At 36.0% G+C, this 26,028-nt stretch overlaps 1 protein-coding gene across 1 annotated transcript in view; it reads right to left on the bottom strand.

Moving 5' to 3' along the window:
• Nucleotides 1-26,028, bottom strand: part of HDAC9 (histone deacetylase 9) — a 418,509-nt gene that overhangs the window by 161,245 nt on the left and 231,236 nt on the right. The window contains exons 16-19 of the mRNA XM_033194714.1: nucleotides 11,070-11,125; nucleotides 10,737-10,824; nucleotides 4,729-4,848; nucleotides 4,318-4,415 (exon numbers count right to left, since the gene is read on the bottom strand). Coding sequence (XP_033050605.1) covers nucleotides 4,318-4,415; nucleotides 4,729-4,848; nucleotides 10,737-10,824; nucleotides 11,070-11,125 — 362 coding nt within the window. The remainder of the gene's footprint in view (nucleotides 1-4,317; nucleotides 4,416-4,728; nucleotides 4,849-10,736; nucleotides 10,825-11,069; nucleotides 11,126-26,028) is intronic.

Genomic DNA, 26,028 nt, shown 5'->3' with positions numbered 1-26,028 from the left:
GCATCAATAACAAATATTAACTAAGGTTAATCAATTAATTAATACATACTACAACATACTGACATGAAAAGATGATATTTAAAATCAGAACTTGTTTGCATCTAAAGAACCTAGACCAACAGCTCTATGACCTTTCTTTAGCTACTCCTCAGTATATGCCAAATGGGTCACTTTAATTATTTCATTAAAACCTGCTAAATTTAAGGGGCTTATATTTCTTTTCTTGAAATTAAAAGGGGCTATACAGGAATTGTCCTCCATTCATGCATTTGCTTATTTATTTAATAAAATAGGCATCATTTCAAGGACTACTAAAATCTTATTCATTGGAAATTGCTACTTATTTTTTAAACATTTGAAGATATTTTTCTCAGATTTAAACAGAAGCATGAGATTCATAACTGTCTCTTGCCCACTATAAACAAACCACTTAAATGGTCTGACATAGTCACTTTAACATTTGCAGGACTCTTAAAAGAATTAGTCTTTAGAAAAAATAATGTGCCAAATCCTCATCAATGGACTGTAGAGAGTATAAAACCACTGGAATATCCTTTTGAAATGATTAAAACAGAGATTGCTTAGCAGGCATTCGGCAAAAGATTTGTTCAATAAAGAGAAGTCTGACATTCTTACAACAAAATGAATAGATGTTCAGAGTTCTTTGTAAAGCATAGATTTTGAGAAGCCACGGTAGTTCCCTCAGACTTTTGCTAGGTTCACTTAATACCTCAGCTTGACAATGCTCCTATTGCCAACATCATTCCCTCTTTCTTCTCTGATTCATTCATTTACTCATTGACTCATTCAATCAAATATTATTGAATAGTTCTTCTCTGCCATGTTGTTCACTGGGCATTTGTGCCTTAGGTTGGGAGGCTATGTGAGTATGAAGGTCTTACACTTTGGTAAAAAGTCACTGTGCTTTATTACTCCTGAGTATTTTAAGTCATAAACAGAAGACAGTAGCAACGTGGTGTGACAAAAGGAGCATAGATTGTAGAGTCACAAACCAAGTTCAAATTATTGCCCTTCCAATTAGTAGTTCTGTGACTTATATAAAGCACTTAAGAATTAGCCATAACGTCTATAAAGTTCCTAATCTAGGACCTAGCATGTAAGATCTCAATAAAAATAACCATAATTATTTTATACAATAGTAACCTTGGAAATATATCTTAGCTGAACATAAAATATATTTAATACTGAATATTTTAACAATTCTTGTGAAAAATCTTAAATATACCCTTCAATTATTTCAGAGATGAGTGATAACTGCTTGGAAGAAATAACTAGTCATTTGAAATAATTTAGTTATTCTATTATATTTTTAAATTATATTTAAAGGTTTAAACATGAAATCTTTGGTTTGTCTGTGATTTCTTTTTTTGCTATAGAAAAAGTACATAATAGAAACCACGAAGGCAATATATGTGACAAATTCTAGATAGTAAAATAAGCAGCCATCTTATATCCCACTATAAATGTAGCTTCACAGGGAGAGAGGCTTTCCAAAAGATACTTATAAGAGTCCAGAAACAATTAAAAACTAAGAGAAAAGAAAAAACACCATTTACTCTTTCCCCCACCTCCATTTCCTGCACCCACACACAGATGCCAGAAAGATCTTCTGGTTCAATACTAGGAAACAAGAAGTTTATTAAGGATAAGCTTAGAAAATAATACTGCACTAAAAATTATTTGGCAGTCATCTAACTAAGCCCAAATTGACAAAGGAGTATATACATATATTATTGGGCTATCCTTTCTCTGCATAAGAGTTTACAAAGTATGATTCATTTTCTTTCTACCAATCCCACCCTGATGTCCTTGAGCCAATAGAGAAAGATCATTTCACGGCTCCATGCATTTCACAGTTCACTATCTCTGCCCAGTCAGTATGAATACCCCCTGACTCGAATTCCTTTTTACCCCTTGAACATTCCCACTTATCTTTAGAAGCAAAGGTTGAACAATACTTGATGAAACCTTTCCTGAAACCATTCAGGACGAGTTAATCATTTTATCTGCTCTGAGCGCTTCTGTTCTCTAGAACAATAAGTATGACTTATATTATGATCCCTGAAAGTAACAACAGTTCTGAATTCCAAGTGCTTACCACAGTGCCCGGCATATAATATGTGTTCAATGCCAGTTTTTGAAATGAATGGCTTACTTAGCCATAACAAATTCACAAGTACTTCCAGTCATAAATGATGAATAGCAGACATGCCATAGTTCAAAAGTGGCAGGATTCTTATAAATTAAATCTGGTTCTTAAATAAATATCGACATTGAAAGCTAGAAATTTACATTTCTGCAGCCTAGCTAAATAATGCCACTTCTCTAATTAAACTCAAGTAATGGAGATACACTGGGAAGCTTTGAAAAGTTTTGCTAATATAAAGTGTCGACCTTCCAGGCAAAGAAAAGGTGCCATTCTCGAGAATAGTCAACCCCATTCAGGAGTATGTCATTCATTTACCATTTAAATCACAAAACAATATGTGCACTTAATATCTGCTTTTACATTATTTGATGAAATGGTTGTGTTCAAAGAGATTCTTTAGAAAAAAATCTCATCTACCACTCACTTTGTGATGGGAAAACAAAGGCACAAAATAGAAGTTGCCTTTCATTGCTGTGCATACATGATTTATTTTTATGTAAAGCTATAGTACCCCAAATAGAACTATAATGATTTTAAAAATCTATGAATTCTGCATCAAAGATAATGGATACGATTATATGAAATAGTAAGGTTGAGAATTTAATGTGTATTTAATGTGAATTTAATGTATATCATGCAAGTTACCAGGTTAACTTGGGAGACAGACAAATAAATTCATATGTGATATAAAAATGAAATCTATTACCCTGTTAAAGTTCCTACAAGATATTAATAATGTTTGTGAAATTTGCAAATGTAATAGTATGTGTGATGTTGAAAAAGAGAATTCATAACATTAAAACCTCTATTTTTTTCACATAATTTTTTGTTTTGCTCATAATTAAAGCAAAATGTCTTCACAATCAACCCAAGATTACAGTAGAAAAGTTTATTTCAGTCATTTTTTCTACATTGTGGATATCTTTGTGTATATTTTTTCCCAAAATACACATTCCAGAATGTGGGTAGAATTTTCCTTTGTATCTTGAATGCCAAGCCAAACATATTTATTTTAAATATATTTTTTAAATAGCTATTTTTCTATCATTTTTCCTGGACCTGCTTTCTCATGAGAAATGAACTTCAAATGAGACAACGAAGTATGCGTGACACACAGGACAACAGAAGCCCACCAAAATTTCATTAATTAAAAAATGTCCCCGTTATTTCCGTAAGTTTCAAATGTAGGGTATCAATAGGATTTTCTTCATGGGAACTTGCAAATGGCAAATTTCAAAACTATGAACACCTGTAAGGTTTTTTTTATGTGGTTGTTTTGCTTTCAACTAAATAGAAAATTCAAGAAATTATGCATTACCAATAGGCTAAAACCTCTTCCAAAAATCTTGCAAGGGAGGCTCCTCAGGTTTAATTAACTAGACTCATTGACATCTGAAAAAAGACTAATGTTTAAACTACAAACTAGTATTTTCTAAATTCCAGAGAAGAAATGCTCATTTTAAAAATTCTCTCAAAGAAAAGCTTTTAGTTTGATTTTTCTTATTTATATTAATATTTAGTTATTTGCTTAGACAAAAGCACAACGCTATGTGAATACATTGTATTTAATGTTACATTTTGTAGATTTTGTTCCAGAGAAACTGGAAACAACTAATTAATTAGTTAATGTTTTCATGTGAAAGGAAAACTATACAAAGCCATTTACCATACCATCAAATGAGATTGCCTTGGCCAATGTCATCAAAATGAGTGAGCTCCTCAGAACTAGGAATGCTAAATGGTGCTGTGTAAAAAAGAGATCCTGTAGTCCAATGAAGTTTGAGAATTGCTTGGTCAACAAAATTAAATAGGTAATGAAGAACTTCTCAGGGCAATGAATATGCTAATGTCTACTGTAAAAATCACATCATATGTTATAATAGGCAGAATTTTCCAGACAGAACTATTTAAAAATAAATCTTTTTTTCTCCTTATTTGGGAGGGAAGGGAGAAAATGGGCCATTGGCCAATATACCTGTATAATTAAAAACAGGTCTTGATATATCTTTTCTTCTTACACATATTCCTATGTGGCTTTGAGCGATAATTTACCTTAATTACATTTACATTTCTCTTTCATATTTGGTGTTATTTCAATGGACATTTATTTTCCAATTTGCCACTGTCAGAGAGAAAGAGGTACCAACCTGAATGCTTCAAGGTACTCAACATCTCCCATGGGAGGATCAAGGCCACCTGTCCAGGCAATATTTATATTGTACCCTTCTCCAAGGCCTGTTCCAACCTGGGAAGAGAAAGACACACCATGGTGGGCAGAGAAGAGGGCAAATGGAAGAAAGCAAGAGGAGAGGAAAACAAGGACAGGAGAGCTCGTGAAATAAACATCAAACAACACATCAAATCAGCCCAACCTTCCCTGATGAACAGTGCTCTGGGTTATGCACTTGTTCTGCACTGGTTTTTGGTCCCATGGGACAATTCAGTAATCTCGTGTAATTTAAAACACCAGCAAAGGACAAGAAAATTAGGGGTAATCATGCAATGCAATTACCTGAAAGATACAAATAAAAGTGGGGCTCTAAAGAAATAAACCGAACCTCATTTGGGGCTCCACTGCCAGGGAAAAAGTTCCCTTCATCATAGCGATGGAGTGAAATGTACAGGATGCTGGGGTCAGCATAAAAGGCCTGCTGGGTACCGTTTCCATGGTGAACATCCTACGGGGAAATGAAAACAGACGACAAATACAGTCATGTCTAACTTTGCGTGGAGACAACCTTTCTGATTTCTAGTTCCCTTTCTACTCCACTTTCTTTCTCATTTTCTGTCTTCTCACTACGTTCCTCTTTTCTTTCTATTCAGCCTGCTTTCACACCACCCCCTTTACTTCCTGAACTTTCAGGCAAATTACCCTTTAATGCACTCATTTTTTAAACTGGCTTCTAAAAATCAGGAAACCACAGCAAGCATGCCCTGGAGACTCCAGATGAGCAGTCATTGAGAAAGCCCAGTCCTTTGGTACAATTAGATATTTATACACCGGCTCTTTGTACTCTTTGCTTCAGTGATGGAATCTTGCATCCTGTTTTATGGAGGAATTTTATGACTTATTAACTGCCAACAGTTCATAACCCCTCAGGCTTAATTAACTAGCCTCATTGGCCTCTGAAAAAAGACTAATGTTTAAACTAAACTACAAACTAGTATTTTGCAGAAGGATCCATGGCTTACAGAGCATTTTCGCAATTCTTGACAGAACACTAAACATACGTGTATGCATTGATTTGCCAAGTCCCACCATTAAGGTCAAAGGCTTTGCAACCAGCTGAATAAATTGGCTTTCTTGAAGCGTTCAGTTCAGTCAGCAATCCCTCCGCAGTTAGAATCACTTCAAAAGAGAAGCCAGATGCAAAAAAACTTCATACTTCATTTTGATAAAATGGTAACGCAAGAGTCGAAGACACAGGAGCATGAGCTTGTTAGCTCTTAAATCATTTGGGCCAAAGCAGAAAGATGGCATGGGGTTTTATGCAATCTTGTGCAATCTGCCTAATTTAAATATTATATAATGACTTTCTTTACAGCCTCCTTCCTGCTCTTTTTCCCTTTCCCTACACCCGTCCTCTTTCCCATTCAAAAGAAAAAAAAATAGCTTGATATAAAACTTGACAGTTCTTTTTTCTCACTGTTTTATGATACAGATACATGCCAGAATTGATATAAGAAAGGTAAGTCAATAAAACTAATAGCATTATTTTAAATATCTTCACTGAAAGACCTCAAGTGCAAAAAAAAAAAAAAAACCTTAATATGCTTCGTAATATCTTCTGAACAAAAATAATGAGCCACTCCAAAAGTGGATAATTTACGTATTTGCATTCAATAGAATATTACTGCTATACTTTAAACATACATAGTTTCTGGTTCTGTTATTTGAAAGTTGTAAAAACTTGTAACTATATACTTACTTTATGTTAGTAAGATATAGAATCACACTATTTTCAACAACGATTCCTACAGTTTTTAGTCAGGCACTATATAAATATCTGGTATGGATTATTTAACAAGTAAACTGAGGCTCAGAGAGCTTCAGTTACTAAGATTATACAGGTAATAAGTTGCATGACTGGGTCTTGAATCTACTTCCTATTCCAAAGGCCAAACTCTTAACGATTATACAGTTAACTGAAACTTACATTCATAATCTCTTTGATCCTCTTGGCAAACCTGTGAGGTGGGTTGTCAGTCATTATTGCTCCTTAGGAGGTTTATATGACCTGTCTTCATGCCAATCTCCAGCCCAGTACTCCTTCACTAGACACTATCATAGCCTCCTTTTGGTGAATTCTGAAAACCTGCATTGATCTTGCCATCCACGGCATAGACATACAATAATCCTTTCCCCTCTTTGAATGGTACACATATCCAAAATTAAGAAATCATAATGTTGGGGCAGATACACATTATCCCAGAAAGTTGTTTCAGCTAAAGACATACATCATCAGGAAAAAAAATAACTTAGTCAAATTGTATTAATTCCTGGATTTCTGAATATCCCAAGGAAAGGAAGGAGGAGATAAAACTATTTTCCTTTATGCAAACAAGGGTGAAAAAATTAAAGCCACAATGTCTTTTGTGTTTATTACTGGATATCTAGAAAATGGACAAATAAAATATTTTGAAAAACAACATTAAGGGAATATTTGTATTTCCCCTATACAATAGTAATTTTAGTCAGTTCTAAGACACATTTGGTCTGAGTATAAATGCATCCACAACTTGAACAGCAGAAAAATATTGTTTTGATTACTTTTGTTTCTCTGGGGACACTGTGGATGTTTACTTAAAATAATCACATATAAAATGATAGGTTCTCTCAGATATAAAATTGTTCTTGAAAACTGTGTTGGGTACTTACTAGTGCATAAATTTCTGAGTAACAAAATCCTGTTCACAGCATAATAAGATTTTCAACAGACATTATTATCAAACTACATAAATCCATTCTAATATGTGCAATTCTTGATTCTGTATTCATATCCACCAAATATTTAGTGATAAAGGTTAAATTCAATTATGTCTTTTGTCTGGGGGAACAACTTACAGTATAGTCTTAAGAATATCATTTTTTTAAGGCTGGGCATGGTGGCTCATGCCTGTAATCCCAGCACTTTGGGAGGCCGAGATGGGCAGATCACCTGCGGTTGGGAGTTCGAGACCAGCCTGACCAACATGGAGAAACCCTGTCTCTACTAAAAATACAAAAATTAGCTGGCTGTGGTAGCACATGCCTGTAATCACAGCTACTTGGGAGGTTGAGGCAGGAGAATCACTTGAACCCAGGAGGTGGAGGTTGCGGTGAGCTAAGATCATGCCATTGCACTCTAACCTGGGCAACAAGAGTGAAACTCTGTCTCAAGAAAAAAAGAAAACATAATAATATATTTTTTTTGTTTGTTTTCCTTGCTGTAAAATATTCATACAAAATACTCATTGGTCAGGTGTGATCTAAAGCTTGTTTCCGCATGGCAGCACATATATAATAAACTAAGATAAGAAAATTATTGGTGATTGTGAGAAATTACTATAGAAATGAAACATTAAAAGCCCCAAAATAGACCTTGTATCTAAGATATGTGGGGAAATGCTGAAAAATCATTTAAATATTTTACTGGTTAAAAAGCATACTGCAAACATTGATGCTGTACAAGGATTTAGAACCTGTATATTTTCATTATTATGTTAAAATAACTTTGAGTAACTTTGAATAAATCATATATTCTACTAGCTAATGTTATCACTCCTAGTTATTTAGTTTAGGGACTTATAATAAAGATCTAAATGAACTTGATCAACAAGGCAATTTCCCCAAATCTAAGGACATTTGAATTAACTTTCCCTTTACAAAGACAGCTTAAAAAGTGCTATTGTCAAACTAAAAGTCACGTTACCTAAAAGCTACCGGAGTCATACAGTCTTACTTGTAGGACAAGTTAGTCCCCTAAACACAATGGCCAGTCTCTTGCAAGTTGAAAAGCAAGTACACCTGCTCCTTCTCCACACCCATCTGAATATGTTTGGGATCTGCCTCAGAAAGGAAAATGGAATAAATGAGCTCCACAGATCAACTAGAATCATTCTTGCCTAAAATACTCAACACTGCTGAATTTGGCTGTGACCCAAAGTAGCAGGCAAATTAGAACTCTAGCTCTGTATTTACTAAGCATATAAAAATGCTGAAACTGCTGGACAAAGGAGTACCTTTGCCATCTATTGGCGTTATAATTTGTGGATTTAGTTCACAACTCCCAGCTAACATTAATGACTTTGGATTTGCAGGAATAACTTTTTTGTTGTTCTTTATTTTGGCTATTGAAAAGCCATCTATTGGCTTTGTCATTGCTAACTTGCAGAATAGACCTGTCAGCCGGGGAGAACGGATGTCTCAAGGCCACGTGGCACTTTAAAACTTCCTTCTCAGCAGCTGGAAGAAACAGGAATTTCCTCAAAGTAGCCCTGCAGCTGCAGAATTTGGAAGACTTGAAAGTAAGAATATGTGGGCTGGTGGTGATCTCAGAGGTAACCCTTTGGACAGAACTCCATATATTTAGAGAATCTGAAACAAAAACTTCTCGTCTACTACAGCCTGTTGGGAAATCACTATCCTTTCTGATTGGATAATGGAGCAAATACATAATCAAAGGCCAGGAAGCTTACAGGAAACTCCTTGGAGCTACCAGGTAACTTATTTTATAAATCGTATTAGATTTTTCCAGCAGTCTTTTCTTCCTATACTGTATTACTGTACAAAAACAAAACTTTACATATAAATCCTCTGAAGTACAAAGTAGCCATTTACCACAAGGGAGGCATTTTAGCTTTCAAGTCTCTTGTACAATTCACTACTTTTAAGTCTAGATATCACAAATGTGTTTTCAAAGGGGACTCCTAACAGTTTTTGACTATCTTCCTACAACCTTAAAATGGTAGCAGAGGAGATTATTTAGAAAGTAAACACTAAAAGATCCTTAAGGATAGGACAAGCAGTTGACCAATCACCTTCTTACATAATTTTGACAAATTTAGAAAGCTTAGAAAAATTCTTTCCCCACAATCTTTGCTCTTTATCTGCTTTTCTTAAGTTTCTGGCTTATCTTCCTGGCATAGAACTTACAGAACAAGGAGCATACTATTTTTTAAAATTTAATATCTTACAAATTATGCAGAATGGCAATTATTAATTAATTTCACTGTCATTTTGCATATGAATGAGAAAATGGGTACTGATGTCTTGATTTTTGTAAAATTGTAACGTCTTGCTGCTGTAGTATATCTAGGCCTTCAACACATTTCTCTAATGGTGAACTATGACTGACACTGAGACTTAGGCATGTTTGGAAAATACATGGATAGTCGGGTTTCAATATTCTTCTCTCTGAAGTGCTTGCAGGAATGTTTCAATATAGTGTGTGAAAAACACCCATTCCAAAGAAGCACAACAAATGGGTGTCGTTCTTCCATTTCTTTTATCTTCGTTTTAACTTAACTAAGCATTTCTTCACATGGCTTTGTTTGTGCTCTCTCAACCCTTTGGTGTGCCTGCTTAACTGAATTCGAAGGCTGGAGGGCGAGGCCATGACTTCCAATAAGATTTAATTATGAGTGCAGATATGAACAAGATTTAGACTATTAAGGCTTGCACTTCAAAAAAAACCTTTAGCATATTTTGCCTTTAAATCTTTTATCACCTGCAAAAATTAATTAAGTTCAGATGTCCCAGGTTCGGTTTGGATGCCAGGGTTCATTTCCTGTCTATGCTTTGTCAGACAACCTATTACACCTCCTCGTGAACTGGAGGCAAACCGAAAACGGGGCTCATAAATCACCATTCACTTCTCTTTCGCCCTTTCCTGGGTTGGTCCTTTTTGTACGGGGCAGATCTCCAGCTCATTATTCATGAATATACTGTGGACAATATGCCAAGTGTCATCTGCTTTTAAATAAACCATTTGTTAAACAAATTATAATTTTATTGCGTAAGAATTCATCATGTTAAAATGAGAGACTAATCTAATGCTTCTGACTTTTAATCACTCAGGGTTCCTTTAGAGAATCATCCCAAACTGGCATCTGAGATTGGAGATCTTTTCAGTAACAGTGACATGCGGACTTGTTTTAATAATACCACTGTTGCACAACAAGCAACATGATTGCTAACCAGGGGAAGTGGCCAATTGGTTACCAAAGCAACAGCATTCTTTCCAGCACATCTGACTATTGAGTCTATATTCTGTAGGGAAAAGTAAATTCAGGTTCTGTTGGGTTATTTTAACTGTGGAAGTATCAATTCATTTAAGGATCATAAAAGTTGCCCTGATCTGCGCCTTCTTCTCATTAAATTGCAGTTAACACCATGAAAGTGAAACGTGAATGTTTATGGTTTCAGAACTGCAATCCTGAGTTTAATGAGTTTCCACATTCAAAGGAAACACACCCTTCAGTTGTTTGCAAGTGCTAAAAGCAAGACAACCCTAACAGAGAAATACAAATCCACTCCCTTTTGTCTAGAATCACTGAAAATGCAGCTCTGGCCAGGAATACATACCAGATCTACAATCAATATCTTGCTTATATTTAGTTGGTCTCTCAAGTATTTGGCGGTAATTGCAACTGAATTAAAAAAGCAGAACCCCCTGCGGAATAGAGAAGAACAGAGAAATAAGAAAGCAAATCATCCAGGAAAACCATTATAAATAATGTTCAGAGCATTTTTTTAAAATGCTATATGATCTCTGAAGCCATAAATCTGCTTCTGGGAGTACCTCGCAAGATTTTTCAGTCCATCTGCTAACAATTAAAGGCTTCAGAAACATGCACGGGGCAGGTGACCGCCAGGAACCGTGGTGCTTGGAGATGGGCAACAGTCCCTGGTACTTACATGGCTGTGGATTCTTCAGCGTGATGGCCAGGGGGCCTCACAACAGCAAACCCATTCTGTAAAAACAAGACAGGTTTTCAATGGTCAGATATAATGGAGAGGGGAGGAGAGGGATTGCTTGGATCTCCAGGCACGACAGTGCCTCAGGCACACACACACAAAACTGGTCTCATATGCTTCCGAGATTGTTTTTGTTCCCCCATTGCCAGTCACAGAATGAAGAGAAACAACACATATGATCACATTTTCTCAGATCATGTCCAAAAAGAAGGCTCCAAGTCAGGGGAAGGACAGGATTCAGGGAGTTGCACCTAGCTGGCAAACATGCACGTCAGCTGTTAAACTAGCATGATTCATTTTCAAGAACAACTTCTTATTTTATGACATCAACATCCTACAGAGGGAGAAGAAATTCACTCTTGGTGCAGGTTTGGGTCAAAGTTTGGAAAGACCAGAGAAGATCCAAAGTGAAAATTCTTTAACTGGATCTCCTCGATGGTTATTTACACTGCAATGTCAGTAAAATGATAAATTTACACTCACACACTCACATAGACACAAAAGAAATCCCAGAAAGGTGAAAAAGAGAACAATGGAAAGCCCACATTTCTTCCAGTCTATAAATTTAACTTGGATGACCGCCAAGACTTGCAACTTTATTGGATTCCCCAAGTCAATTTCTAGCCCGCGTTCTGGAATTTTATAAAGAATTCCAGGGCTGAGAAGCAAGCAGATCTATCCATGATCAAGAAATGCCTTAACCTCCAGATTAGTTGGAATGCATCACGGAAAGCTGAAGTAACTCCGGCATGAAGGCAGGGAACTATAAATCCTTGCAAAACCAGCATGCTCAGAAAAGTTGGGTTGTTTGACGTGAAGTAATCATTTATCACATGGTTCACACCACCTTTCACTTAACTATGGTTCAAGTAACATGCTCAAAAGAGCATGTTAATGCTGTTTTATACACAATCCTAAAACTTTTGAAATAATTTCAACGTACCCCAAGTACTTTTTTTTTCAAACCTTTCACTGCAAATATAAAAATATTGAGAAAACTAATCTATTCACTAGGTCTTTAAACGCACACACATTTTCCCAGAATGTTATGGTCATTAACACACAATGAGTTAATTTGTTATATATTTTGTTGAATATATAAAATAATAAACTCAGAAGCAAATTAGAATCATATAACATAATATCAATTAGAAATCTAGTAAGGGTGATAAACATATTCCCTGTTCTTATTCTTAAGACACTTACTATCTCTCTGATGGTAATATATTAATATGAAAGAAACTATCAATGAAAAACACAAGATAATAGAGACTGAAATATTAAGATTGACGCTATAGAGTGCTACAGGACTTCTGAGAATGGAGAATTTGGTAAAGATTATGACAGATGCACATAGTTCACTGGGAAACCAATAGTTAGGATGAAAATAACAATTATATAATACAAGGCAGTATAATTAGCATGTAAAGAACTATTATGATTAGATAAACCACACTAAAATTTTGTGATTTAATTAAAAATATGTTTAATGGGTTAAAGGTATGACAACCACATAAAGAAGAAAACACCCAGTAACCAGTAGCTATTTAAAAATTCAACTTAATTAGTAATTAAGTGAACATAGCTTAGAACTCCAGAGAGAAGCCATTTTCTACCCCGGAAATTAAATTTTTAGAAAATGTTCTATGCTGACAATGCAATGGGTATGCTAAATGCTCATATGCTGCTTGTAGAAGGATAACTCATTAGAGCGTTTTTAGAAAATAATTCACCTCTATATATCCAGAGCCTTAAAAAAAAATGTATCTTCTGATTTAGTCATCTAGTTAAAAAAGTTCTGCCTTAAGGGTGCCATTAACTATGTACACAAGCAATTATGTAAAAGATAGTGTCTTATTTATAATAGGGAAAACCAAATTACTTTAGTGAGCTAACGTTAGGCGATTGGTTAAAGACTTATGGTACATTTATACCATGGACTATTAGATAGTCGTGAACATTTTGTTATAAATACTTAGTGGAACCGAAAATACTTTATAATGGTAATTTTTGAAGTGTTAGTATTAATAATATACATAGTATAATACATACGAAGGAAGGTTTAATATGGGTTATTTTATTTTTAATTTATAATTATATATATATATGTATATATATATATAGTTTTTTTTTTGAGACAAGGTCTCGCTATGCTGCTCAGGCTTGTCTCAAACTTCTGGGTTCAAGCATTCCACCCACCTTGTACTCCCAAGTGCAGGGATTACAGGTGTGCACTGCTGCACCAGGCTAAATTTCATGTAATTTTCAAATCGTTTTAAAACAAAAAATGAATTATCTAATAGTGAAAATATATATATAACAGGGAATATTGAGAGGGAGGTGTTAATGGGTCTTACCAGAAAAGTTGTGTTTACAAAGGAAAAAAAAAAAAATTTAAGGCATCCTAGGCAGGGGTTAAAGCATGAAAACAAAGAAGAAACGATTTTAGTATTATGGAATAAAGTCAATCTGACCCTAGAGTTCATGTTAAGAAACAAAATGGAAATGAAATCTCATAGGTAATTAGCTGGATTATAAAACAAAAACAAAAACAAAAACAAAAAAACAACCCAGACTTGAATTCTGTCTTCCTCCTTTCACTTCTTTCATTTACAGCTAAATTCCTTGAACGAAGTATCTGCTTTTCACTTTATAATCCTTTGCGGGAACCTCCATCATTCTGCTAAACTCTTTCTGAAACTGCTTAATCTTAGGTTGAAAATGATCTTCTTCTCGCCAAAATCAACAAACTTTTTCTCAGTCATCATGATCCACCCAAACCTTCCATTGTGCTCTCAGGAATATCAAACTCCTCTACATTTTCCATATATTTTCTGAGTACCCCCCTTTCCTTAGCTGAAACCTCAAAAGGTTGCTTCTCCCACAATCTGCTCAAGTGGTAGCTGTTTCCTCTCTCACACCTCACAAACCTGCCTGCAGCAGCAGGCAGAGTTGGTGTCCTTGTTTCTTCACTGCTGCTTTGAGAACATAAAGTCCACTGCAGCTATCCCCACAATACTTTCTTGTAAAAAAGAACTGTATCACTCAGAAAAAGAGAAGATAGAACCCAGTAAGATGCCTGACTCTGAGTCCTAATGCAGTACGGGTTCCTTTATTCTCTGTTACACTAGAGAAGGTGTTAGTCCTTCTAAAATCTGTCTCACTGCCTACAATTTGGACCCCAACCTTCCTGCTTTTCTACCATCCCTTATAAAACTTTTCGCACTAACATGTTACATTTGTATAATTCCCCTCCAAATTATAGACATTGTATTGAGATTCAAATAGGTTCAAGCTTCTGCTATTAAAAATGTATATTATATATATTATATACATTAAATAAATATAAACTATATAATATATAATATATGTGTGTATATTTATGTGTGTATGTGTATATGTGTGTATTTGTTTATATGTATGTATATATGTGCATGTGAAGATTTTATATATATCTATATAATTTTAATAATTATATATTTTTTATAATTATATGCAAATATATATTTTTTATAATTTATATATATATATATAATCTTTGTCCTCAATCCCTCTGGCTCCCACGCTTTTCTTCTTCTCCATTTAATAGTCAACATTCTTCAAAAGGTGGTCTGTCCTACTTTCTCCTTTTCCTCATGTCTCCTTCAGTTATCAACCTCTAATTTCTCCTCCAACCTCATTAGTCTACTAAAGAAGTTCTTACAAAAGTTACCAATGGCCGTCACGCTACTAAATCCAAGGTCATTTTTTTTTCATCTCAGCCTTCTGGCCCTAAACTTTCAAAACTATTGGCTGCATCTTCCTTTTCACAAGACTCTTCTTGGCTTCTGTAACTTCATGCTCTCCTGGTTTTCCTCTATCTTTTCCCTTCCTAATCAATCTCCCTTGGAGGCTCATACTAAGTCTTCTCATTTTTAAATACTGAAATTACTCAAGTCCAAGTCTTTGTCTTTTCCTCTGCTTTTCCACACCTCCTAGGCAAGGCCACCAGTCTTATGAATTCAGCCATCACTCATCTCATATTCTTCACAGATTTCTATGTCCAAGATGGGCTCTTCTCTGGGAACCAGCCCAATATATATTAGTCCATCTACTCAATGTCACTTGGATGTATCAAAGTCATTTAAAACTCTATACCAAGATCAAACTTCTGACCTTCTGCCAGCCTTCTCTAACTTAGAAATGGTACCATGATTGATCCGGTGGCTCAAGTCAGAGACCAATGGGTTGTCTTTAATGGCACCTTCTCCCTATCCTTTCTCCATCCCCTTTTATTTCATGACAAATTCCTGTTGATTTTATTTTTAAATATCACTCAAATGTATGCAGTTATATCTGAATGCATTCCTTGAATATGTTGCCTTTTGTATTCCTGCCTTTTTCAATTACTCCTCCAGTAATTATTCTAACATCCACACAGTGGATAAGACACCAGAGCTCACTTTGTGAGTGCTTAGACGAAAGGCACATGAGGGTGGCAGATGGAAGATGGCTGTCTGCAAGCCACAAAGAGAGCTCTCACTGTGTGATTCAACATCCCCACAGACAATCCATTCAATATCCTGATTTCTGAGTTCTCTGACTCTTTGCTTTCAATACATTAGTTTTTTGTTTACAGTCATATTCCTAGACCCTATCATTACCAATAGCAACACCACTTTCATGATTTCAGTGTCAAGCATCCTACTCTCCTACTATCCTGTCACTCCAGTTATAGCTTCATCTGAACTAGAACTTCCAATCCATTCATCTTATTCATGTTTGCTTATCCATCAATCACCTCCACCACCATGTTTGCTTTCCTTCTTATCTGGGTTAAACTTCAGACCCATCATTAAATTTACTTCCTCACATATACACTTAGTCATCTTGTCTCTTTCTCCCGCCAGCATACTCCCTTGGTGTATTCTGCTCAGGTTGCCATAACTCATGACCATAGGTTAGGTGGCTTACACACAGACATGCATCTCTCACAGTTCTGGATGCTGGAAGTCCCAGATCAGCTCCAGCAGGGTTTGTTCTCTGGTGAGAGCTCTCTTTGTGGCTTACAGACAGCCGTCTTCCCTCTGCCACCCTCAGGTGCCTTCCATGTGAGCACTCACAAAGCAGGCTCTGGTGTTTCTTCTTCTTCTTCTTCTTCTTCTCTTCTTCTTCTTCTTCTTCTTCTCTTCTTTTTCTTCTTCTTCTTCTTCTTCTTCTTCTTCTTCTTCTCTTCTTCTTCTTCTTCTTCTTCTTCTCTTCTTCTCCTTCTCCTTCCTCCTCTTCTTCCTCTCTCTTCTTCCTCTTCTTCCTCTCTCTTCTTCCTCCTCTTCCTCTCTCTTCTTCCTCCTCTTCCTCTTCTCCTCCTTCTTCTTCTTCCTCTTCCTCTTCCTCTTCTTCCTCATCATCTTCTTCGTCTTCTTCTTCTCCTTCTTCTCCATCCTCTTCTTCTCTGTCTTCTTCTTCTTCTTTCTTCTTCTTTTTTTTTTCTTTTTTCTTTACAAGGTCTTGCCCTGTCACTGGGTTGGAGTGCAGTGGCGCCATATCAGTTCACTGCAGTCTCAACCCCTGGGCTAAAGTCATCCTCCCACCTCAGCCTCCAGAGCAGCTGGGGCTACAAGCACACGCCACCACACCTGGTTAATTTCTATTTTTAGTGAAGATGGGGTTTTGCCCTGTTGCCCAGGCTGGTCTCAAACTCCTGAGCTCAACTGATCACCTGCCTTAGCCTCCTAAATTGCTGAGATTACAGGTGTGAGCCACTGTGCGTGGCCTCTTCCACTTCTTACAAGGGTACCAGCCTATCTGACTGGTGACCTTAAGACCGCATGTGATCCTTATCATCGCCTCATAGGCCTGTATTGAAATACAGCCACACTGGACATTAGAGCTTCAACATATGAATTTTGGGGAGGCACAGACATACTTTCAATCACTTTGTCCCTTTCTCCTTCCAACATACTTCCGTGGTAAAATTATCATCCTGATTAAACACAAGTCACACCTGCTCTGTTCCTGCACTTAAGCGTATCCCAAAGCCAAATGACTTGTCACCTAAATTCATGATCACAAACCTTAAATAAACATTACATGATGCCCAGCAATCATACTATATTCCTTAACAATGAACTCTCCTATCCTTTCAGATGAGCGTTTCTACCTTCCTTTCCTTTCTTTCTTCCAATCTCCTACCCTGCTCATTCCTTACCCTTTGCTGATGACTTTTCTTCTTATTTCACTAGATAATAGCAGCAGTTCGAATACAATGTCTACATTCTTCCACCAGAAATTCTACTCACCCACCCCACCATCCTTGATCCTATGTGAGAACAATTAATTGACATGTGCACTTAATCTTAGTCCCTCTCACCTATTCAAGGACATCTCACTCACTGCTTTCCTCTCTCTCTCTCTGATAACCTGTGTTTTCTTCTATTGGGTTATTTCCATCAGAATAAAAAACATATTAAGTCTTAAAAAAACAAAACAAAATGACAAATACAAGTATTATATCATAATATTATAGCAGAATATATAATAAATAACAAAATACAAATAATATGATAAATACAATCTAATATTTTATTGCTCATTTAATCCTAACAACTTGTGTTAGGCAGATAATATTATTATCCCCATTTCACAAATGAAGAAACTGAGGCACAGAAAGATGAAATAACTTGCCTAAGGTTCATATCTAGCAAGTGACAGTGCTGGGATTCTATTCCAGACAATCTGGCACATAAGAACAGTCATTTAAAACTAGTCAACTACCTGATCTGGTCTCTGTTCACCTATGATATAAAAAAGAAATATGTGGCGGGGTTCCGTGGCTCACACCTGTAATCCCAGCCATTTGGGAGGCTGAGGCGGGCAGATCTTCTGAGGTCAAGAGTTCAAGGCCAGCCTGGCCAACATGGTGAAACCTCATCTCTACTAAAAATACACAGATGAGCCAGGCGTGGTGGCAGATGCCTGTAATCCCAGCTACTTGGGAGTCTGAGGCAGGAGAATCGCTTGAACCTGGGAGGCGGAGGTTGCAGTGAGCCGTGATTGCCCCATTGTACCCCAGCCTGGGCGACAAGAGTGAGACTCTGTCTCAAAAAAAAAACAAAAACCCTTGGACTCTTTGAAATGAAAGGTGTCTTTTTGTATGTTAATGAGATGACTGGGGGCTGGGGAGTCCTGGATAGCCTCAGGATGGTGGCTGGTTTCCAGAGGAACCAACAGCATGATTAGAAGATTGAAATATTTATCCTCACACCTTAACCTCTGGGGAGGAGAGAGAGGCTGGAGGTAGAGTTGATTATCAAGGGCCAATAATTTGATCAATCTTGTCCATGTGATGGAACCTCCATAAACAATGAAAAGATAAGTTTCAGAGAGTTTCCAGGCTGGTGAACATGTAGAGAAACTGCAAGGGTGGCACACTTGGAGAGGCAATGGAAGCTTTGTGCCCCTCCTCCATACCTTGTCCCATGCATCTCTTCCATCTGGCTCTTCCTGAGTTGTGTCTTTCATAGTAAAACAGTAATCTAGTAGGTAAACTGATTTCCTGAGTTCTGGAAGTTATCTTAGCATAATCAGACCCAAAGAGGGGGTTGTAACAACATGTGATTTATAGCCAACTGGGCAGAGGCACAGACGACAACCTGGACGTGCAACTGGCATCTGAAGTGGGGACAGTCTGGTGGGACTGAGCCCTTAACTTGTGAGATCTGATTCTATCTACAGGAAGAGAGTGTCAGAATTGAGTTAAACTGTAGGACACCCAGTCAGTGTCTGCAGATAGTTGGAGAATTGCTGGCTGTAGGAAAAAAAACACATACATATGGTGTCTGAAGTGTTCTATGTTAATTGTGAATATACAGAAAAACAGCTGATTTTCCTTTTACCACTGCATCAGTTTTATTTTGTAGCACCATCCATCTTGGTTTCTCCACCCCAGCCACACTGGCCTTTTCATTCCTTCTGCCACAGTGTTCTGCCTATGCTCCTAGTTCTATGTGGGATGTCTTCCACTTACCCACTCCCTCCCTTTGCCTGGATAATGCCTCCTTATCCACACATTTCAGCTCCAACATCATTTCACCAGAGAAATCATTCCTGAGCCTCTATCAGTCACCATCAAGTTCCTCTGTGTTCTGGTTTCAATGTGTTCCCTCCAAAATTCAGATGCTGAAACTTAAGGGTCAATATGATATTATTAAATGGTAGGGCCTTTAAGCAGTGATGAGGTCATGTGAGCATTTCCTATCATAAATAGGATAAGGCCAACATAAAATAGGCTTCATGAAGCCTTTGGTGGGCTTGCCCTTTCGCCTTCCACCCCATAAGGACACACTGTCACTCCCCTCAGGTGGCCACAGCAACCAGGTGCCATTTTGGAAGCAGAGAAAGACCTCACAAGACAATCAAATCTGCTGGCACCTTTATCTTGGACTTGACCCCAGCCTCCAGAACTGTGGGTAAATACATTCTGCTTGTTACACATTACTGCATCTGTGGTATTTTGTTACAGCAATACAAATGGACTAAGACACTCTATAATATGCTCTTAGAGATCTGCCAACCCCGATTTCTGAGAACTCATCTCTACCTGTAATGATACACTTCTTGGTGTGATTATTTAATACATTTGTTGTTATTATGTTTATTATAAGATTAATGTCCTCCTCCCCATTCCCCAAAGCATCTACTTTTTGCTCACCATTTTATCTGCTAGATTTACATAGTACCTGACATACAGTGGCCAGTAAAGAATGATAAAATAGATCTATGAATAGCTACTACCCTGGCTCTTTTCCTCTCCCTCTGGCCATTCCTCTACTCTGGCCTTTGCTGGAAAATTTTCCTTCTCTCAAGGGCCCCAGATTTTGCACCCCAGGTTTTGGGAGAAGGTTGCTGTTTAGACTTGGGAGCACCTTCTTTCTTAAAACACATAAGATATTTTGTGCTTTATAATGAATGGAATCAATGATTTGATGAAACTGTGAAAATGTTTTAAAATAAGATTACTATTCTTACAGTATCTGCTTTTCACACTGAATTCTGAGTTTCCTGACAGGGAATTTGTGTAGTATTTTTCTGACATAAAGATGGGTTGTATATTATACTTTAACCAAGTTTCTCCTTGGCTCAAGAACATGTCTCTCTTCAATAAGTATTTCTCAACAAGTTTTTAAAAATAATTAATTTACTGTTTTTGAAAGAACTTGAAAATCTACTAGTCTGACAAAATATAACTATCAGAAAATGTATGCAAGAAAAAATTTAGTGGCTTAATTTCTTATTTTCTCATTTAATGGCAGTAAAAGTAGAAAATGTTTTTTATTTTATGAAAACAACTCTGTTTCTCAAACTTTGAAGTGAATATGATGTTCATATTTAACCTTTTTAAACGTATGAGCATCTTAGATTGTTGTAGTAAAACCCACAAATGCCATATTATGCAATACAATTTAGATTTTTTTCTACTTAATAACATGGAAAAACTCTTTGCTTTATATTTTAAGTTACAAAGACCAAGTAGTGAATCTAAGCAAATATATCCTATAGTACTTTTCTGTGGATTTCAGTCAACTTCATGGTGATATAGATTTTATTTTAATGAACTGATTTGTAACATTTCTTCTCAAGTTTTACTTTCCCTTCAGGCATGAAAATGACTAATAATAGAACTTTGGCAGTATTTTAATGTCACCAAAAGTGACGATTGATGTTTCAAGGACTGAATACTCACATTCCTACTTTCTTGTTGTTATTTAGATTGGTGTTATGGATGTTTCTCCTTAGTTTAAAGGGAAGAAATGATGTTTTCCATTGTGACCACATGTGGAAGTACAAGAGAATATTTAATCGCCAAATATAGCCATGTGGTATCCAGGAAAGAAAATCTATGGAATGATTTATATGCAAAACTGGATTTGAAGAAAAAGAATCTGATCATTTTAGACTAGTCTATTTTCACAACTGATGAAATTCACATTTTCTGGGCAAATTTATCAAAATGTCAGATTTATTTTTATGTTCTTTATATACATAGTGAAACCCTCCCTAGGCAAATAAAGCGCAGGCAGTAAGCAAATCACTGGAACCAATTTAAACATTTATTTTTTGTTGGTTTTTAAAATTTATTTATTATTATTATTATTTTTAGATGGAGTCTCGCTCTGTCACCCAGGCTGGAGTACAGTGGCACGATCTCGGCTCACTGCAACCTCCGCCTCCTGGGTTCAAGCGATTCTCCTGCCTCAGCCACCTGAGGAGCTGGGATTGCAGGTGCATGCCACAAAGCCTGGCAAATTTTTGTATTTTTAGTAGAGACAGAGTTTTGCCATGTTGGTCAGGCTGGTCTTAAACTCCTGACTTCAAGCGATCCACCCATCTCAGTCTCCTAAAGTGCTGGGATTACAGGCGTGAGCCACTGCACCTGGTTAAACATTCTTTTTTCCTTCCTTCCTTCCTTCCTTCCTTCCTTCCTTCCTTCCTTCCTCCCTCCCTCTCTCTCTCTCTCTCTTTCTTTCTTTCTTTTTTTAATTTCACATAAACTAAGTCTATTGCTATGGCAGTGATGGGTACAGAAAATAAGAAAGTGCAAATTTATATGATAATTTTACTTGTTGCATTCATTAAGATTTTCCCATGGGCAACAGAAATGTATATTTCCATTTCTCTAACACCCCCATAGCCAAATAGTATTTGGATGGTAAGAACCGCTACTAATTTCAACCTAGATGGAGTACTTTAGGCTTCCAAATCATGAAAAATAAAGGTCAAATCTCCACTGATGAGAGTAAGAACACATCGTGTACCAGAATCAGCCAATAAATACAGAATGCAGAACAAAAAAGTCAAGATGATTCAGACTTTAACAAACACTAAGCAATGAGTGCAGAGCTTAAATTAATACTACCTTTAATACCCAGTAGTCCTGCTAGCTACTTACTAATTTTTATATATTTATTCTTGGTAAAGGTATAGCTGCAGTGCAGAGAATAGTAAGTCTGTGTAACATTTATAAACTGACAAAAGATGAGATGATTGTTTCTTTGTTGGAAGTAGTTGATCAAATATTAGATTTTTATATAACTATTTTAGGAGACTATAACAAAATGAAAAATCATACAGAGAAAAATGTTTTATGTATAATGTAACTGCCTACTATCCAAAAACTAATTGAGCATATCAGACCAGCTGATTGGGATTCTGTTTTTAAAATTCCTCTTTGAGTGTACTGGTAATTTAGAGCTCAATAATTACCTCCCAATGCCTAAGTATCAGCACTAAAGTACTTCTAACTGTTTGAAAGTATCAATGCTCAGTAAAATAATATGGATCAAAAGCAAGCACAGTATGGAAAAATTCTACAGCATATATTTCCAAGTGAAGATGTGATGGTTGAATTACTACTTCCAATACATTTGCTGAATTGAAAATTCGTATGCAATGTTTTATGTGTGTGAACTATTTCACTGGAAGCCAAAATTTCAGCTACCCAAATTCATATCGATGCATTATCAATTTTGAAAATGACTTTAAGAAGCATGCTTTGCATAAATGTAGGTTGAAGTTTTTTATTTTTTTTTAAGAAGAATGAGGATATTTAATTCACTTTACTATTTAATGGTAACTCTAATTATTAAATATACTTGTGCATAGGCAATTTGGGTCTTTTACAAAAGAATTGTTGAAAGCAGCCAGAATCTGCAGTTTTTATGACTATGCTGGGATAGTAGTTTTTCTCCCTCAATAATAGGTTTGCTAGCAAGTGCCCCTACTAACCTCCCAATAATCTTACTTGCCATGTGTACAAGTCTCTTACCTGATGACAGAACAAAAGAGTAATGAAATAAAGCATACATTAGCTAGTTTAACATATTTTAAAATATTCACAGCAATAAACTTCTGATTTTTTTATATTAAGTTGTACAGAGGTCAAGAAATCAGAAACATGGTCAGGACATAATGCTTTTGAAAGGTTTAACTGAAAAAAGATCCAAATGTTCTCCTATTACACTCAAATTTTGTTTTGGAAAATCACGGCTTCAAGCATTTGTGTTATTGGTTGAACCCTCTCTGGGTTTTTTTGGTTGTTTTTGTTTAGGGGGAGTGAGTGTGTAAGGATATTTGTTGTGACAGGCTTTACAATATAAATAATACTGCTCACCTAGGTATATTAAGTGGTTTATTTATAAGGATTTTCCCCCTTTTATTCAGGTAAAGTTGAATAGGGCCCAAAAAAATACAATCAACATTCCTTAGGTCCTTGTGGAATACCTCTGACAGGTCATTTATATGTGACTGCTTCCCCATCCAAAATGGTGTTGATTACACTTAACATAGTGATATGAGATTCCATTTTTTTAATCTAAAGAAACTGAACATTGTTCAGTGGAAATTAAACAGTGTCTTTGTTGATGTCACTGAGATGTTAAAAATTGTTGAGTAAGATCATGCATGAAAATGGAATGAATGAATACTGCCTTCCCTTGCTCTCACTCTCTGGTAATGGACTGGGGGATTTAGATGACCAGAAACCAATTTAGGAGCAGAGAGAGAAAATGAAGTCTTTCCTCCTGCATCACCTCCCCTGGTTTTGTTGACCTTATAAGAGAGTATGTAACAATTGGCTCAGATTCCTCTTTTCAGAAATGGCTCAGGTATAGCTATAATGTTAATATCCTGTTAAATAACTGGCAATCTCAAATTAACCAGTGTGAATATGATACAGTTCATCATTTATTCAATATGCCTATACTAGCTCACATTCAAAGTTCCTGTTCAATAGTAACTGTGGATCCTTGATGTGTTCTAAAGTCTAAAGTTCTAAAGTCTTCCTCTTTAGCTACACTAATCTCTGTGATGAAAAATAGTTTCACATGATTTATATTATGGCAACAATAATGTGAAAGTAGAATGCTTCCTTCCTAACTTCAATTTATTGGAATTAAGCTTTATTTAGAAGTAAAAATAAATGAATATGTCTACTAAAGATTGTAGATAGTTGGTTTGCCTTAACACATAAATCTTTATGAGAAAGGGAAAGAGGATCACTCAGTCACTAGGCAGCTCTTCATATCTGAACCATTGGTATTAACATTCAAATTAGTAAATCAAGCTCAGTTATTTGTATTGCCTTTGTATTGTATTGCTATGGTTTACCATATGCATAATATTTTGGAATATGCTAATATAGCCCCTAAACCCAGCTAACTTCAGCCTTTAAAAAGACCTTATAAAAAGACAGTTTGCTTTAGAATCAGTGCTATTAATCTGCAGCCTCTGCGGGAGGGAATTTTCACAAAGAAAATTTGTCTCTCATGCTGAAATCTGGGAGATTAAGGGGAGTAGGGATATTTGCCAAGAAAACAATAAGGGACATATGGGAATACCATTTTGTTTCTTTGAGCCAGCTCAAGGGAGCCAGGAAAACAAGAGCCCAGCATTAGAAATGTAACTGGATGGTGGATCCCAAAGCCTATGCACAGCTGCCAGCCCTCCTCTGTAAAGAATCTGGAAGGAGGGAGTTTATTGACAGCACTGGAAAACAGTTCTTAAGGGCCTGGCATCTCCAGCCCATCAGGCCTACGGCCTTCAGCCTGGCAAAACTAGAGCTACAGATAGGACTAAATGCATTTGTGAAAAACCAGGCTTCTGGTAGGAAGGAGACAGGGCATCTGATGATAACGCTTCTATTAAATGTAATTTAAGTTGAGCCTTTTATGAAAATGATAACAATGGATCCACTATGAAGAAGGTCTTGTTGTGAGGGGGGAAATCATCAGGATGTGGTCTTGGTAAGGCAATAATAACCCATTGAAAGCAATTTGTTTAGTTTATCAAGCAGTGGTTTTATTTGACACAAGGCCCAACAATTCAATTGGCCAAATTTTTTGAAACATGACTGATTTTTGGATCACATTGATTAAAAAACAAAATCAGATATTTTTCGTCATATAAATATGGCCCCAGTATGCACAACTTCAAAAAAAAAAAAAACCAGAAATTAGGGAAGAAGAATATTTGTTTTTGTTTTCAAGACACTAACTATTTTTTAAGACAGATGTTCATAGCCTTTTTGAAGATCATAGCACACGATAATAGTAATAATCATGGCTTGAAAAAAGATTATAATGGGCTATAAAGACTGTACCAATGAGTGCCCCATAGTAATATCTCTTTGTCTTATACTCATATTTTACTACAATAGATGTTCCTTCAATCAACAATAGTACTAATATTTTCACCATCATTTGTAACATATAAACAGTTTCAATTAGATTTATAAAATTTCAAAAATTTGAAGATTAATTGCAATGTATATTGTATAACTATTATCAAAATGTCTAGGTTCTTTGGATAGATGATTTTAGTTTTGACTATATTATTCTAATTATAAATGTTCTTCCTGCATTAAACTCTAATTTTCCATGGCTATACACTAGAAGAATAGCTACCAACAAGTAAATTTGATCAATTTAGTAAAAATTAGGCAATTCAATACAAATTTTGACCAAAGAAATTAAATTATGTGGCATTAGGTACATAATAGCATTATATATAAAGAATATCAAAGCAATTGACCAGCCTTTTCATTTTATAGCAAGTTGGGGTTGGTGGGGGTGAGCATGCACATGTGAATGAAATTTAATGCCATATGAAATTACAGAGGTGAAAAATACTAATGTTCTCCAAGTGTGTATGATATGTACAATTTGAACACTAGTATCAAAAAAGCCAAAAAATGTCTTTTGCAGAGATTGAAACAAAAAAGCAAGGAACCTTCTGCAATATACATAAACTAGCAGATATCAAATTTATTATTATCAAAGATAAAAACAAACGTAAATTATTTGGAAGATATTTTTCATTTTACATTATTTATTTGTTCTATGTTTTAAATATTCAGGTAAAAATA

The sequence above is a fragment of the Trachypithecus francoisi genome, unplaced genomic scaffold (genome assembly GCF_009764315.1).
Source record: "Trachypithecus francoisi isolate TF-2019V2 unplaced genomic scaffold, Tfra_2.0 Lachesis_group4, whole genome shotgun sequence".
Taxonomy (NCBI): domain Eukaryota; kingdom Metazoa; phylum Chordata; class Mammalia; order Primates; family Cercopithecidae; genus Trachypithecus; species Trachypithecus francoisi.
The sequence above is the reverse complement of the archived record's forward strand: the minus strand, read 5'-3'. Positions and strand labels throughout refer to the sequence as shown.